Genomic DNA, 16,232 nt, shown 5'->3' on the forward strand with positions numbered 1-16,232 from the left:
TACTTACGGCTTTTCTCTTCTTGGATTAAGGGGCTACTCAGCAGTTGCTACATCCATTTTGACTTAAATTATATGTACCCAATCAATGATTCTTGAATATAATTTAAATGACTCATGAGCTTAGTTCAACTGTCATCAGAATCTTAGATGTAAGCTTGTTTTTCTCAATGTTTGAACAAACACTATATAGCCTCAAAACATGGATAAAACTATAATATCATGGATGGTCAGTCCTTGCATCCATAGCTCTGTCTATGAATGTGTTTACATTCCTCCAGCCCAATTCCTTAGGCTTTTACCAAAAACAGGTGGGGAAAATGCTTTGCTTATCCTGCTGATTGACACTTTAAAAAGGAAGACACACAAAGCCAGTCCAGAGTCATGTGCATACTCTGTCCATTTATTTTTACAAATCAGGAAGATATGATTTCATGTTATGTAACAGCCTGTACAAATGCAACATACAGAAAAAAAACTATCATAAAAAGCAGCACTGGGCCTTTAAATAACCCCATATCATTTTTCACATTTTGATTGGACGTTGCAAACAAGTTCTTTTTTTTTCCTTCTTCAAAGCCCACTTTTTTTGTTGCAATAAATTAGGTTATACACAGTTGTGTGTGAGGAAAGTCAACTGAACCTTGGATCTTGACTCGACCTGTTTTTCTCCTCTGTCAAAATAATGACTTGGCAAGATGGGGCGGCTATGTATGAATGTAAGTCATACGTAAGGTATATATCAGATTGGCAACAAAATACATGGTTAAAAGAAGATGTGCTTTAGAGTCGTCCACATACAATCAAATATTTGGGGAAGGAATGAATGAACCAGTGTTAATCTTTTTTTAATGTAATATGTCAAATGAAGGGTGTTAGTTTCAACGTAAACGGACCACAAAAAACTAAATGACAAAAACCCTAATGAATTACATTCACAATGTAAACACCAGCATCAGGGCCTGCATTTCGTTAAATACTGCATTTCCCAAGAGTATTTGCACGGACACACCAATAAGGATTGGCTCTGAACATTTCTCCCTGTTAAAACAATGACCATAGAGTTCTATAGAGGACTCCAGTGTCCAGAAGCTAGTTTGAGCATGGGTAGTACCATTAGGGACTTCACAATTATTAAGTTGTCAACTGGGTGGGCCTTCCTATGGGTTAAGGAAGCGTCATAAAATTCCATCCAGGGATCAGCCAATGAATTATACTCGTAAGCAAACATTCCATGACTGCAGGTGGCTGTAAATAGTCAACCTTGGCTTTATACCTGTTCAAACAACACACTCTAGATGGCAGTGCACACCCTTTCCGTTTGTTTACCAACTCAGAAGTACAAGAAAATGTACTAGTTTAAAAATGGAGATGGCCTCACTGACACTGCCCGTACGCTCACCGACGCCATAATGGGACAGATACGTTACAAATCTTTAAAGACTTGAACACAACTCTAGTGTAAACGACGACGTGAAGACAGGCACGCTCAGCAGGCCACAACATGGTGTAAAGTTCAGATAGTACTATGTTATGAAGAACAAACATGCCTATCTGGTACAGAATCATGTCGGCTCTATTCATTACATGTCTATCTGCTCCTTTCCTTCAGATCAGTGCAGGTGAAGGAAAGGAGATGAGGACTAAGGAGAGGAAGCCACTTCACACTATTCAAGATGCAGATAGCTTTGTCTGTGAAACAGACTGAAATTGAATAGACCCCTTTCACCCCCCCCCCACCACAAGAAACAGTGTATATATATCTATACCTCTGCAACGTGGGAACGAGAAAGTACCCTTGTCTTAGGGAAGCGCTTTCCACTAACGAAGAATTTAAAAAAAAATCTAGGACAGGTGTGAGTAGAGGGGAGGGAGATGGAGGACGAGTCTTACTCATACATGTAGACAGACAGTGGTTAGCGTTACACCTGTAAACATTTTCTTCCAGGTTTTTTTTTTGTTCCTCCCTCTAAAAAAGGTGCTCTCAGGTCCTTCTCCTGTTCAGGGATATTTCCAGTCTTTCTCCTCATCATTGATTTTGCACTCTCCTCCTCCATTGACACGCGGTTAAGTCCTTAGTTTATAAAGTCCAATAGTCAGTGACCGTTCTGAGCAGCAGGCGATGGGGGGGGGGTCACCATTGCGAGGAGGTTTAAGGAACGGTCCAAGTCTTGGAACGTGACCGGTTCCGGTTGTGCACTCAGCCTTGAGAACTGAGGAGAACCATCCCCCCTGTACTTGAGAACCAAAAAGAGAGTGAGGAGAGTGATCAGGCCAGGATAAAAGGTGATAAAAAACAAGAGCTAGAGAGGACAACAGTGCTAAAAGAAAAACTGCGGTGACCAAGAACGAGTGTTGTATTGTGAATGATAAGTAGATTGTTTTTTACTTGTTTTTATATATATATATATATATATTTTTTAATAGCCCACAAAGTGTTCAAAACATAAAGTGCAGGCAGTGTCAGTCTTGTTGTTCTTCTCTGAATCCACCAAAGCCCCACCCTGTTAAAATGATTCCAAAACAAACAAAAATGTACTTTGTCCAAAATAAACTAAAATAATGCTGAACTGTCAATGTCAACAATCCCCCCCCCAGGAACAGGAGGGAAATTACCCAAATTCCAAAGAGTCTCAAAGTCTGGAATTTGGTTAATGGAGTAGAGGTTTTGGAGGCACCGCTGGGATAGAGAAGCTCCCTTATCTCCACTCTATCCATCCCCGCTGTTCATCCCTCCCTCACTCCACCCGTATGAGTAGGCCGTAGAGGAGGGTGCCACCCTGCTCCTTGGTGATCCACTCGATTTCTGTGTTGCTAAAGCGGGGGTCAAGGGGCTCGCTGGCTCCAAGGTTCTGGGGCCCCACCTTATAAGAGCCCGGCCGCACGCACACCTGGAAACCCACCTGGGCCTGGTGACAACAGTGAGAACGAGGGTCCCGGAATCTGGAGGGAGAGAGGTGAGCAGGAGTCATGGGAATAAAAATGAAAGAACAAAAGCAGCGTAAGGCAGACGAGACCAAGACAGCATAACAATTTCATGGTATACAGTATACTCAGTGGCCAGTTTATCAGGTACACCCATCTAGTACCGGGTCAGACCCCCCCTTTGCCTCCAGGACGGCCGGAATTCTTCAGGTCATGGAAACATTGCTCAATTGGTATCAAGGGACCTAGCGTGTGCCACAAAAAAACATTACCCACACCATTACATCACCAGCCTGCACCGTTGACACCAGACATGATGGGGCCATGGACTCCTGACTCTGCCATCACCGTGACGCAACAGGAACCAGGATTCGTCGGACCAGGCGCTGTTTTTCCACTCCGCAATTGTCCAGTGTTGGTGATCACGCCCACTTCTTGTCATTACTTCTTGTTTTTAGCTGATAGGAGTGGAACCCGGTGTGGTCGTCTGCTGTAATATCCCATCTGTGACAAGGAGCAACGAGTTGTGCGTTCCGAGACGCCGTTCTGCACACCACTGTTGTACTGTGCTGTTTGTGGCCCGCCTGTTCGCTTGCACGATTCTTGCCATTCTCCTTCGACCTCTCATCAACGAGCTGTTTTCGCACCATTCTCGGGAATCATCAGATTGTCGTGAGTTAAAAAGAGGCCAGCTGTTTCTGAAATACTGGAACCGGTGCGCCTGGCACTGATGATCATACCACACTCAAAGACGCTTCGGTTACTCGTTTTGCCCATTCTAACTTTCAATCAAAAACAGTAACGGAATGCCTCAATGTCTGTCTGCCTGCTTTATATAACAAGCCATGGCCACGTGACTCACGGTCTGTAGGAGTGAACCATTTTTGTGAACGGGGTGGTGTACCTAATAAACTGAGTATAATCTTCAATAGGCAGATAAAAAGCAAGGGCATGAGAGAGACAACGATAGAGACTTGACACGTACTGCACTTTAGGGGCGAACATCTCCAGGCCGGAATAGCGCATGGTGGGGGACAGCTGTACCCGGGGAACCTCCTTGTCCCTTTCCCTGTCAGGGAGGCTGTTGCTGTTCTCCTCTGGCTCACTGTAGCCGTTAGGACCCTTTGCCGGAGACACAGAGAAGATGGACGAAGTCCCTGAAACACAAAGACAATATGGGTTTGTTCATTTACATCACAGTCATGATTCTTTAATCATTAGGGAAAATGTTTGTGATGGAAATGGTTCTGGAAATCAACCATACGTTTCAAAAGGATAGACATCTGATTAGTGCTTTGGGAGAGAAACAACCCCTTGAGGAGATATGCACAAAATAAAGGTGACCAGTGTTCAATTCACTATTTTTAGGGGTCCAAAAAAGTGGACCCCTAAACAATTGGCCTAGCGTCGTCCGGGTTAGGGAGGGTTTGCCCGGGAGGGATATCCTTGTCTCATCGCACACTAGCTACTCCTGTGGCAGGCCGGGCACAGTGCACGCTAACCAGGTCGCTAGGGGCACGGTGTTTCCTCCGACACATTGGTGCGGCTGGCTTCCGGGTTGGATGCGCGCTGTGTTATAAGAAGCAGTTTGGTTGGGTTGTGTATCGGAGGACGCATGACTCTCGACCTTAGTCTCTCCCCAGCCCGTACGGGAGTTGTAGCGATGAGTCAATAAACTACTAACAATTGGATAACACGAAATTGGGGATAAAAGGGGTACAATTTATTTTCTTTAAACAAAAGTGGATAAGGAAACAAATGCTGCGTCGTACCAGAGAGCAGCTGAGCATGGTCCAGAGTGCGTCTCAGAGCCCCTACACTGGTGCCGTGGTAGGCTATGTGCCACTTCTTAAATGCACTAGACACCTCACAGTGGGCCTTGATCCTATAGGGGACGTAGTACACGCACACAATCACACACAAAATCGTTAGATAACCACTCTCCATCTCCACCTTGTGTCCTAGGACATTGATACTCAAAGCCAGTACTCAAAGTTCAAACTGTATACTATTTTTATTCACATTCTCCCCGTATCTTTCGCCAAGGTGGGAATAGGTCAGATCTAGTAATCCATTTGTTAATTGAACTAGATTATACTCATTCAGTGGACATGAATAGCACTGGAACTGATCTAAAGTAATTGGTTGAAGACAGTTTTCGCAGTCCACTTGACTGGCTGTTTGCGACCTCTGACCTCAGTGCGAAGCGGCACCAGCCGAAGGGCAGGGCGTAGTCCCGGGGGGCTCCCCTCTCTTGTAGTAGGACTCGTCTCCGCGCAGCTTGTGGCAAGACTCACAGTAACACAGGTTATACTTGGCATCCTCGTTGAAGTAACCATCTGAGAGAGATGGATAGGCGGAGAGAGAGAGAGAGAACAACAAAGACGGAGTTATGACTCAGCCAAGGATACTCAACTGGATAGCATAACCCCCCCCCACACCAACAGAAAAGCACCCCCCTCCACCATTGAGACCAACAAGACAGCTGGAGTACGCAGAAGAGGCACGAAGAACAGAGCACCCCCGGCTGCAGCCGAGCTAAACCAGACGAGGCATCTGCTGAAAACAACCTGCTCAAAAACCATTCATTCCTTCTTTGTTATTATCAGAAATAGAATTATCCAGTGATTAAATGGATAACAAGATGATAGTTCGAGCTGTATTGTTAGATTTCAGTGCAGCCTTTGAAGTTATAGATCATCATTCGTTACTGAAAAACAAAAAAAACGAACTTATGGCTTTACATCACCTGCCATCACACGATTGGAGAGTTAGTATCCAATAGAACCCAGAGAGTGCGCTCTAGTTATGCTAAAGTGGACAAACAGAAGGGAAATGACAACATTGAACCATCATATTTGTGTATTGAAGATCTAATCATTTAAGAGGATTGCCGTTTTGAATTTGGTCAAGTTTGTGCCAAGAAGGATAAGCCACCTGGTATAGAGTACCACAGCATGAGTCATAAGACTCAGTCAAACAAGGAAATGGTTCCAATCGTTTTTCCATCAGAAATTTTTCTCCATAGGGGATTTTAGAAACACTTAAAATAAGGGCGGTGTTTAGTGTAGGCTTACCCTGGCGCGACATTTTGATAAGTGTAAATCTCTCTAAGACAAGGTGACTTATCACTATAAATATAATAATAAAATAATAATAATATGCCATTTAGCAGACGCTTTTATCCAAAGCGACTTACAGTCATGTGTGCATACATTCTACGTATGGATGGTCCCGGGAATCGAACCCACTACCCTGGCGTTACAAGCGCCATGCTCTACCAACTGAGCTACAATATATATATAAATTTGCATGTATTTATCACCCAAAAATTAAATGCGAATTAGCTGCTAATGTGGCTATCATAAAGAACTACAAAATGCCATGATCTGGACGAGACCGCCGAATCAAAAGTTAGTTAATCCAGAGATCCTATCGAATGTTAGCTAAATTTAGTAAATAATAAATTGGCTAAATGGCTTTAAAACGGTCAATTCTGTTAACTGTCTTGTGCAAGTTTTAAATTGAAACAATACCTGTTAGCAAAGGTGTCAGCTAGAGACGTCGTGCAGAAGCTTGCAGGGATTTGTAGTTTTGTATGACGTCTACTTTGATGCTAATCATCATTTTCGAATAGAGCCGAATACATTGATAAAAAGTCACCTTGTCCGACAGACATGGTTATCAAAACGTCACACTAGGGTAAGGCTACAAGAAACACTGCCCATATTTTAAGCTCTTCTAAAATTCAAGCAACATTAGATGGTCAGTTATTATGGTCAAGTCATATTGACATAGTTGTGACGATGGGGAGAGGTAGGCAGTGGTCTAAGGCACTGCATCTCAGTGCAAAAGGAGTCACAACAGTCCCTGGTTCGATTCCAGGCTGTATCACAGTGGGCCGTGATTGGGAGTTCCATAAGGCGGTGCACAATTGATCCAGCGTCGTCCGGGTTTGGTCAGGGTAGGCCGTCATTGTAAATAAGAATTTGTTCTTAGCTGACTTGCCTCGTTAAATAATATTTTGGGGGATTGTTTTTATATATACACACACAAGTATGTGGACACCCCTTCAAATTAGTGGATTCGGCTACGTCAGGCACACCAGTTGCTGACAGGTGTATAAAATCAAGTATACAGCCATGAAATCTCCATAGACAAACATTGGCAGTAGAATGGCCTTACTGAAGAGCTCAATGACTTTCAGCGTAGCACCGTCATAGGATGCCACCTTTCCAACAAGTCAGTTCGTAAAATGTCTGCCCTGGTCAAGTGTAAGGGCTGTTATTGTGAAGATGAAACGTCTAGGAGCAACAACGGCTCGGCCGCAAAGTAGTAGGCCACACAAGCTCACAAAACTGAACTTCTGTCCTCGGTTGCAACAGAGTTCCAAAGGATTTGGGGAACGCCCTTCCCTGTTTTAGAATAACAACGCCCCTGTGCACAAAGCGAGGTCCATACAGAAATGGTTTGTTGAGATCGGCGTGGAAGAACTTGACTGGCCTGCACAGAGCCCTGACCTGAATTGGAACGCTGACTGCGAGCCAGGCCTAAATCGCCCAACATCAGTGCCCGACCTCACTAATGCTCTTGTGGCTGAATGGAAGCAAGTCCCCGCAGCAACATTCCAACATCTAGTGAAAAGCCTTCCCAGAAGATTGGAGGCTGTTATAGCAGCAAAGGGAGGACCAACTCCATATTAATGCCCATGATTTCAGAATTAGATGTTCTACGTTTTTGGCACAAAGATCAACTGTACAAGTTGTTAAGGCTCTGGTCTTGTCCCATGTTGATTACTGTCCACTAATATGGTCAGGCACAGCAAAGAAATAACTAGCTGGCTCACAACCAAGCAGAATGCCTTGCCCTTAACTGCGCACACAGAACTAACAACCACATGCATCATAGTCTTTCATGGTTGAGGAGAAATTGACTACTTCTCTTCCAGTCTTTTTAAATAAACATTTGTGTGTTGAAAATGGCTAACCACTTGTCTAATCTATTGCATACACTTCAAAACAGACATACATACTCCACCAGACAGGCCACTATGGGTTCTTTACTGTACCCAAAACAAAAAACAGATTTAATGCGTCATTCAGTTATGTTCTGAGCCATGTCATCATGGAATGCTCTGCCACCAAAGGTTAATCAGGCAAAAAGAAAGTTTAGCTTTAAAAAAAAAAAAAATGTAAAAAGTGTGTGGGGTACTCACCTGGCAGCGTGAGCAGGTCCTTGAAGCGCGAGCACAGGGCCTGATATTCACAGGTCTTGTTGGGGTTGACCTCTGGAGGGGGCGTCCAGCACACACTCTCTTTGATCCCTGGAGGTCAGATAGCAAAGGTCAAAGGGTAGCACCGGTTGAGGCCAATAAGAGATGACAACAGAGCTTGATATTACTTAGAAGTCAAAACGTTTTACTGTCAAAGAAGGTGATGCCAACAAGGACAATAACTTGGTCAACTTTGAATCTACAGAACACATGAAATTAACTTTTAATATGAAAGACATTTTGAACATCAACTGTAAAAGGCCTGCAATGAGTTGACATCATCGTCTTCTCACCGTCAACCATGTCCGCCTTCTCCATGTCCCCTTGGCAACGCGCCTTGCCGCTCTCCCCTCCCACGGTTGGCACGTTGTCAGTCACGATTGTAACCTGCCAACGACATCAGAGCGTGTCACTGACTTGACTTCGGTCGGGCCTCAGGAAGTGTGACAACAGATTACATTGTACAGGGCCGGGCCGGGCGACTGATTATTAAACCCAGCCTGGCGGGGGGGCTGGGATTAGAGTTACAGACCTACTGAGGGATGGAGTGTCTAAATGAGATTATGACTTCGGCCAGGTGGAAGTATTTCAGGATTAGAGAACATAGAGCAACATAGTAGCAGATTAGTTCCTAGCTACTGATCTAAAAGTGGATCTGAGTAGGACTCGTCTAAAATGACTACTACCAGGGGCTATAGGGCTCGGGTCAAAGGTAGTGCACCATATAGGGAACCATTTGGGAAACACCCTGTGTTTGTGTAGAAGTTTTATTTTATTTTTTTAACGCAGAGGGATGTTTGGTTTTCCACTGGGACTGTTAATCATCATTAAAATGCATTACCGGGGGTTATATCAGTGGCTACACTAAGCAGGTAGAAATTACCTTCCTCATCCTCTTCAGATTCAGACGGTTTTGGGTGGGAGGGTGACAGACGTACCTGTTCACACTGCCCATAGAGGTCTATGAGGGGGTAGCAGGGGGTGGGGATGTCCTGGGCTGCTACCCCCTGGTCCATCCCATTCACATGGAGGTGCAGACAGCTGTTCCCATCCACTAGTAGACCCAATACTGTACCCTCTGGACATGTGTCCAGGTTAGGACCATAGTTCTCACAGATCTGGGATGGAGGAAGGGGTGGTGAAGTGATGGAGGGAAGGGAAAGAGAAAGAGGACTGAAATGACATAATGTTCTCAAAGGTAGAAAGTGAGTTGTGAAGGGAGCTGAGTGAGAGACAGCGACTCCAGTACCTTCAGTGAGTTGTGGAAGACAGAGTCTCTCTGCAGCAGCCAGGCAGAGCGTTTCAGACAGCACGCCGTGGAGGGAAAGTTGAGGCGGTCAGGGGAGTGACCTATCACCCCTAGTGACAAGGACGACGTCCACGACGGGTTCAGGCGGTCGATCTGAAACTATGGCAACAGAGACATCCGGACTGTCAGTCACAAACAATAGTGACAGAAAGCACTATAATATATAATGTGTCCCTAAACAACGACGCTGCCCCAATCAAAAAATCCAGAAAAACACACACACACACACACACACAACAGTGTAGCTACCTGGAACAGTTGTTGTCTGGGCAGGGGTTGTGCTGTGACCAGAAGACCCTGGTTGTAGCTGGAGACACGGGCGGCCGTCAGGTTCTGATTGGACAGCTGGATGTTCTTCCCATGGTTCTCCAGGAAGGCCATGACAGTGTTGGGCACCAGGGCTAGCTTACTGCTCCCAACCTGATGGATAGATGGGGGGGGGGGGCGAGAGAGAGGTAAATCAACAAGCTATTGTTTACTTCAGTTGCTCAATTCATGCTTATCTTAAACCACCTGTGGAGCAAATGCTGGCTTCCTACTGTACTTGGAGATATTTGGTCCAGGCAAAAACATGCTGTCCAACTGTCTCGCCTTTCCATCCCACTACATCCCTCAGTCTCCCATCCCACTACATCCCGCAGTCTCCCATCCCACTACATCCCTCAGTCTCGCATCCCACTACATCCCTCAGTCTCGCATCCCACTACATCCCTCAGTCTCGCATCCCACTACATCCCTCAGTCTCGCATCCCACTACATCGCATCCCACTACATCCCTCAGTCTCGCATCCCACTACATCCCTCAGTCTCGCATCCCACTACATCCCTCAGTCTCGCATCCCACTACATCCCTCAGTGTCTCTCACCGGCGTGCTGTCCTCCTCGCCGTCGCTGCAGCTGTCTGAGGAGAGGGAGGGGGCCTTGATGCTTCCTGCATCCTCCAGCACTGAGGAACTGACAATGGACACAGCCGTCACACGACCATACAGGTCCAGCACCGCATAGACATTCTACAGGGAGGGGAGAAAGAGGTGGGGGTTAGTGGGGTGGTGTGGTGTGGTGTGTGAGAATTGAACACATATGACGTGTGTGGATGAGAGAACAGTTTGTACGTTCATGAAGTGTTTGTGTGCGTGTTAATTGAACATACTCACACGTGTGTGTGCGTGTGTGTGTGTGTGTGTGTACCTTGGCCACAGCGGTAGCAGCTGTTCCCATGTCCTCTCCGTCGATGAGGACGTGCATTGTGTCATCACTGCATCTCTTCACGCCCACGCGGTTCCCCACCTAGACACAGAGAATTCATCTCAGTACCCATCCCATTACCAGTACACACTTGCCAATTTCTGTACTCATTGCGATCCTTCTATCCGTTCCAAATGCACACATTTTTCTAGAGATTATTGGGAGTATAATAATGGACCTTTAAATCAAGTAGCTGGAGGGGAGTTCTTTCTCTGACTATGCTCAGAGATGGATCTCCCCTGAAGCTGCTTGATTATAGGTTCATTATTATACTCCAATAGTCTCTGCCTACTTTTTGGATAGTTTTTCACAACACTCTAGTCACCATCTTTACACCCAAGTTCTCTCTGACACGTTGTTCCTTCTCCACTGCTTCCCCTCTCCTTCTCTCACCGTCAATCTGTCCAGGGATGCCCCGTAGTTCTGTCTTTGGAGGACCCCATTGCGTCTGACCTCTGACCCTGCCAGCAGCCAGGTGACCTTGGCGCGGAGCTGTGTGAGGGAGGGGGACAGGCCCGACATGGGGCAGGAGGGCAGCTCTGGGGGGGCCAGGCTAGTCAGACCCATGTGGAGGGAACCAGACCACTGGTTATCTACCTCGTCTATCTTCACCTGGGGGTTGGGATGGTGGGAAAGGAAGAAGAGAGAGGAAGAAGAGGATGAGTACTAGTGATGGCAAAAATGGAGTGAAAGAATTCACTTGTTTTTCTGGATGGAAATTTTTTTTCATTTACAATTCCTCAATTACAATCACCTACAGTGCATTCGGGAAAGTATTCAGACCCCTTGACTTTTTCCACATTTTGTTACAGCCGTATTCTAAAATTAATGAAATAGTTTTTTATTCATCATTCTACACACAATACCTCATAATGACAAAGTAAAAACAGGTTTTTAGAAATTTTTGCAAATGTATTAATAGATATGAAATATACATTTACATAAGTATTCAGATCCTTTATTTAGTACTTTGTTAAAGCACCTTTGGCAGAGATAACAGCCTCAAGTCTTCTTGGGTATGACGCTACAAGCTTGGCACACCTGTATTTGGTGAGTTTCTCCCATTCTTCTCTACAGATCCTCTCAAGCTCTGTCAGGTTGGATGGGGAGTGTCACTGCAGAGCCATTTTCAGTTCTCTCCAGAGATGTTCGAATGGGTTCAAGTCCGGGCTCTGGCTGGGCTACTCAATGACATTCAGAGACTTTCCCCGAAGCCACTCCTTCGCGGTCTTTGCTGTTTACTTAGGGTCGTTGTCCTGTTGGAAGGTGAACCTTCGCCCCACCGGAGGTCTGGAGTGCTCTGAAGCAGGTTTTCATCAATGCTCTCTTTGTACTTTGCTCCGTTCATCTTTCCCTTGACGAGTCTCCCAGTCCCTGCCACTGTAAAACATCCCTACGGCATGATGCTGCCACAATGTTTCACCGTAAAGATGGTGCCAGATGTCAAGACGTGACGCTTGGCATTCAGGCCAAAGAGTTCGACCTTGGTTTCATCAGATCAGAGAATCTTGTTTCTCATGGGCCGAGAGTCCTTTAGGTGCCTTTTGGCAAACTCCAAGCGGGCTGTCATGTGACTTTTACTGAGGAGTGGCTTTGGTCTGGCCTGATTGGTGGAGTGTTGTAGAGATCATTGTCCTTCTGGAAGATTCTCCCATCTCCACAGAGGAACTCTGGAGCTCTGTCAGAGTGCCCATCGGGTTCTTGGTCACCTCACAGACCAAGGCCCTTCTCCCCCCCGATTTCTCAGTTGGTTCCAAACTTCTTCCATGTAAAAATGATGGAGGCCACTGTGTTCTTGGGGGCCTTCAATGCTGCAGACATTTTTTGGTACCCTTCCCCAGATGTGCCGCGACACAATCCTGTCTGAGCTCTATGTACAATTTCTTCGACCTCATGGCTTGGTTTTTGCTCTGAAATACACTGTCAACTGTGGGACCTTATATAGACAGGTGTGTGCCTTTCCAAATTATGTCCAATCAATTGAATTTACCACAGGTGGACTCCAATCAAGTTGTAGAAACATCTGAAGGATGATCAATGGAAACAGAATTCACCTGAGCTCAATTTCAAGTCTCATGGCAAAGGTATCAGTTCTTGTTTTTTAAATAAATTTTCAAAAATGTCAAAAGAAACTTGTTTTCCCTTTGTCATTATGGGGTATTGTGTAGATTGATGAGGAAAACATTTAATGAATACATTTTAGAATATGGCTGTAACTTAACTAAATGTGGAAAAAGTCAAGGGGTCTGAATACTTTCCGAAGGCACTGTATAAGACCTTCACAAAAAAACAAAACAATGCTAAACTCCACCCCAGCAACTCTACTTTCACACCTTGAATACCTCTCCATGGTATTCCCCCTGCCTTGGCTCACCTCGAACAATTCGTCTGTTTTGAGTTCCTTGGCACTGAAGACGATGCCATGAGCGTATCCTCCTACCCGGACGGCCTGGCAGCCCTCTCCCAGCAGAACCACGTTCTTACCATGTTTACTGTGAAGCCGGTGGGCCACGCCTGCCACTACACACACACACACACACACACACACACACGTACAGAAAGAGACACACGCACAGGGGAAAAGGAGATGTGAGGCAGTTCATTTGCGGTCTGTTGTTTAACAATTTTCTTCAATCCGGAACCTGAGAGAAAACACACACGTCCGTGGTGCGTACCTGGTGAGTGTATGGGGAAGCTCTTCTCTGTTATGTTGCTGGTACACAGACTGTTGTCCAGAGGGCCAGAGGAACTGGTGATGGACACCTGGACACACTGACCGTACAGGTCTATCACCGCATACACCTCTAATGGAGGGAGGGAGGGAAGGAGAGTGTTTTGGAAAGTCTCCCTTGACAAAGACAATTAATCTTAATGAGACGAATATTGATAAATAAAACGTAAAATAACTAAATTGCAGTGATATTTTAGCATAAAAGAGCTACTAAGTGTATTTATTCAGAGATGCTTGTGGCAGCTAACTAAAAATACCCTTAGCAAACAGCCAAGACAGCGCAGGAATGGCTTCAGGACACTATCAATTCATGAGACCCCTAGCACATACAGTGCCGTCGGAAAAGTATTGAGACCCCTTGACTTTTTCCACATTTCGTTACGTTACAGCCTTATTCTAAAATGGATTAAAATAAATATAATCCTCAGCAATCGACACACAATACCCTATAATGACAAAGCAAAAGCAGGTTTAGACATTTTCGCAAATAAAAAAATAGAAATACCTTATTTACATAAGTATTCAGACCCTTTGCTATGAGACTCGAAATTGAACTCAGCTGCATCCTGTTTCCATTGATCATTCTTGAGATGTTTCTACAACTTGGAGTCCACCTGTGGTAAATTAAATTGATTGGACATGATTTGGAAAGGGACACAGGTCTATACAATGTCCCACAGTTGACGGTGCATGTCAGAGCAAAAACCAAGCCATGAGGTCGAAGGAATTGTCCGTAGAGCTCCGAGACAGGATTGTGTCGAGGCACAGATCTGGGAAGGGTACCAAAAAATGTCTGCAGCATTGAAAGTCCAAGAACACAGTGGCCTCCATCATTCTTAAATGGAAGAAGTTTGGAACCACCAAGACTCTTCCTAGAACTGGCCGCCCAGCCAAACGGATTCAAATCAGAGAGAAGGGCCTTGGTCAGGGAAGTGACCAAGAACCCGATGGTCACTCTGACAGAGCTCTAGAGTTCCTCTGTGGAGATGGGAGAACCTTCCAGAAGGACAACCATCTCTGAAGCACTCCACCAGCCACTCCTCAGTAAAATACACGACAGCCTGCCTGGAGTTTGCCAAAAGGCACCTAAAGAATCTTGTTTCTCTGGTCTGATGAAACCAAGACTGAACTCGTAGGCCTGAATGCCACGCATCAAGTCTGGAGGACACCTGGCACCATCTGTACGGTGAAGCATGGTGGTGGCAGTGTCGGGATGTTGTTCAGCAGCAGAGACTGGGAGACTAGTCAGGATTGAGGCAAAGACGAACAGAGCAAAGTACGGGGAGATCATTGATGAAAACCTGCTCCAGACCACAGACTGGGGCGAAGGTTCAGCTTCCAACAGGACAACAACCCTAAGCACACAGCCAAGACAATGCAGGAGTGGCTTCGGGACAGGTCTCTGAATGTCCTTGAGTAAAGAAAAACTCACCAAATACAGGTCTGCCAAGCTTGTAGCGTCATACCCAAGAAGACTCAATGCTGTAATCACTGCCAAAGGTGCTTCAACAAAGTACTGAGTAAAAGGTCTGAATACGCATGTAAATGCTATCAGTTTTTTTATTTGTAACAAATTAGCAAACATTTCTAAACCCATTTTTGCTTGGTCATTATGGAGTATTGTGTGTAGATTGATGAGGGGGACAAAACAATTTAATCCATTTTAGAATAAGGCCGTAAGGTAACAAAATGTGGAAAAAGTCAAGGGGTCTGAATACTTGAGGGCACTGTACATGGGGTTGTGATAAGATGTACATGACAACTGGTTCCACTCACCTTTATCTGGCGGCAGTCCGGTGCAGGCCACACCCTGGTCCACCCCATTGATGTAGTAGTGGAGGTCGCCGGTGGCCGAACGCATCATGCCGATCCTACTGCCCGTGGTCAGGGAGTCCAGGTCACAGCCGTAGTTGTTACGCATGGTGTTGCCGTCCTGCATGATGGCCGTGCCACTGGAGTGCGAGGGGGGAGATAAAACGTTTGAATTACTGTTTCTTCAGGCGTAACAAAGACAGCTAGGTGAACCACGCATGTCCAAAGAGACCTGACAACGTTTCATTAGCTCCCAGGCGCACAGCAGGACACCTGGGTTTGAACACAAACAAACATAAACCCTTACCTAAGCATCCAGGTGTCGTAGTCTATATCCGTCATGGTGTTAGGAAACTCCAGCTCTTCTGGCCTGATGGAAGTCACACCTGGACAGAACACACAGAGACAAACACATCACCCCTCTGCTGTGGGTGTGGATAGGGCTGTGTGAAGTTTGAGAGGGGTAAAATAGAGACGCCTTACCTGCCATTATCTTACCTGCTTCTATTGACCCCGACCAACGGTCCACCATCTTCTGAATGACTATCTCAAAGAGCTCTCCGTCTCGAAGGCACCTAGCAATGGACAACACACAGTCTTGACACACACAAGTGATGTGTGTGTGTGTGTGTACCGTTTGACCTATTGGAAATGACGATTGTGTGTGTGTGTCACACTGACCTGTTGGAGATGACGATGGCGTCGTTGAACTCGGAGCGACAGTTCTGTCTGAGGGCAGTGCGCCCCCCATTGGTGATCACGGCGTTGGTGCCGTGCAGCTGGTGGAAGCGCAGGTCGTTGGCACTGTTGCCCCCGGCAACCGAGCATGGGCTGCCGGGCGACATGACGGTGGGGCCCTCCGAGCTGTCGTCTGGGAGAGGGGGGAGGTCCGCTGGAGAGGGGGGAGAGAGAGAGATGGGTTTAGTCATGAATGGTTGTGG

At 45.9% G+C, this 16,232-nt stretch overlaps 1 protein-coding gene across 1 annotated transcript in view; it reads right to left on the reverse strand.

Moving 5' to 3' along the window:
• Positions 1-379: 379 nt before the first annotated feature.
• The window catches only part of neurl4 (neuralized E3 ubiquitin protein ligase 4), a 28,666-nt gene continuing 12,813 nt past the window's right edge, over positions 380-16,232 (reverse strand). The window contains 19 exon segments of the mRNA XM_052459680.1: positions 380-2,940; positions 3,908-4,079; positions 4,695-4,807; positions 5,118-5,160; positions 5,163-5,261; positions 8,138-8,245; positions 8,488-8,581; positions 9,133-9,312; positions 9,444-9,602; positions 9,753-9,923; positions 10,370-10,513; positions 10,692-10,790; positions 11,142-11,360; positions 13,123-13,268; positions 13,424-13,552; positions 15,256-15,431; positions 15,599-15,677; positions 15,790-15,866; positions 15,973-16,183. Coding sequence (XP_052315640.1) covers positions 2,736-2,940; positions 3,908-4,079; positions 4,695-4,807; positions 5,118-5,160; positions 5,163-5,261; positions 8,138-8,245; positions 8,488-8,581; positions 9,133-9,312; positions 9,444-9,602; positions 9,753-9,923; positions 10,370-10,513; positions 10,692-10,790; positions 11,142-11,360; positions 13,123-13,268; positions 13,424-13,552; positions 15,256-15,431; positions 15,599-15,677; positions 15,790-15,866; positions 15,973-16,183 — 2,624 coding nt within the window. The 3' untranslated portion in view covers positions 380-2,735.

This window comes from Oncorhynchus keta, chromosome 13 (genome assembly GCF_023373465.1).
Source record: "Oncorhynchus keta strain PuntledgeMale-10-30-2019 chromosome 13, Oket_V2, whole genome shotgun sequence".
In the NCBI taxonomy this organism is placed as follows: Eukaryota; Metazoa; Chordata; class Actinopteri; order Salmoniformes; family Salmonidae; genus Oncorhynchus; species Oncorhynchus keta.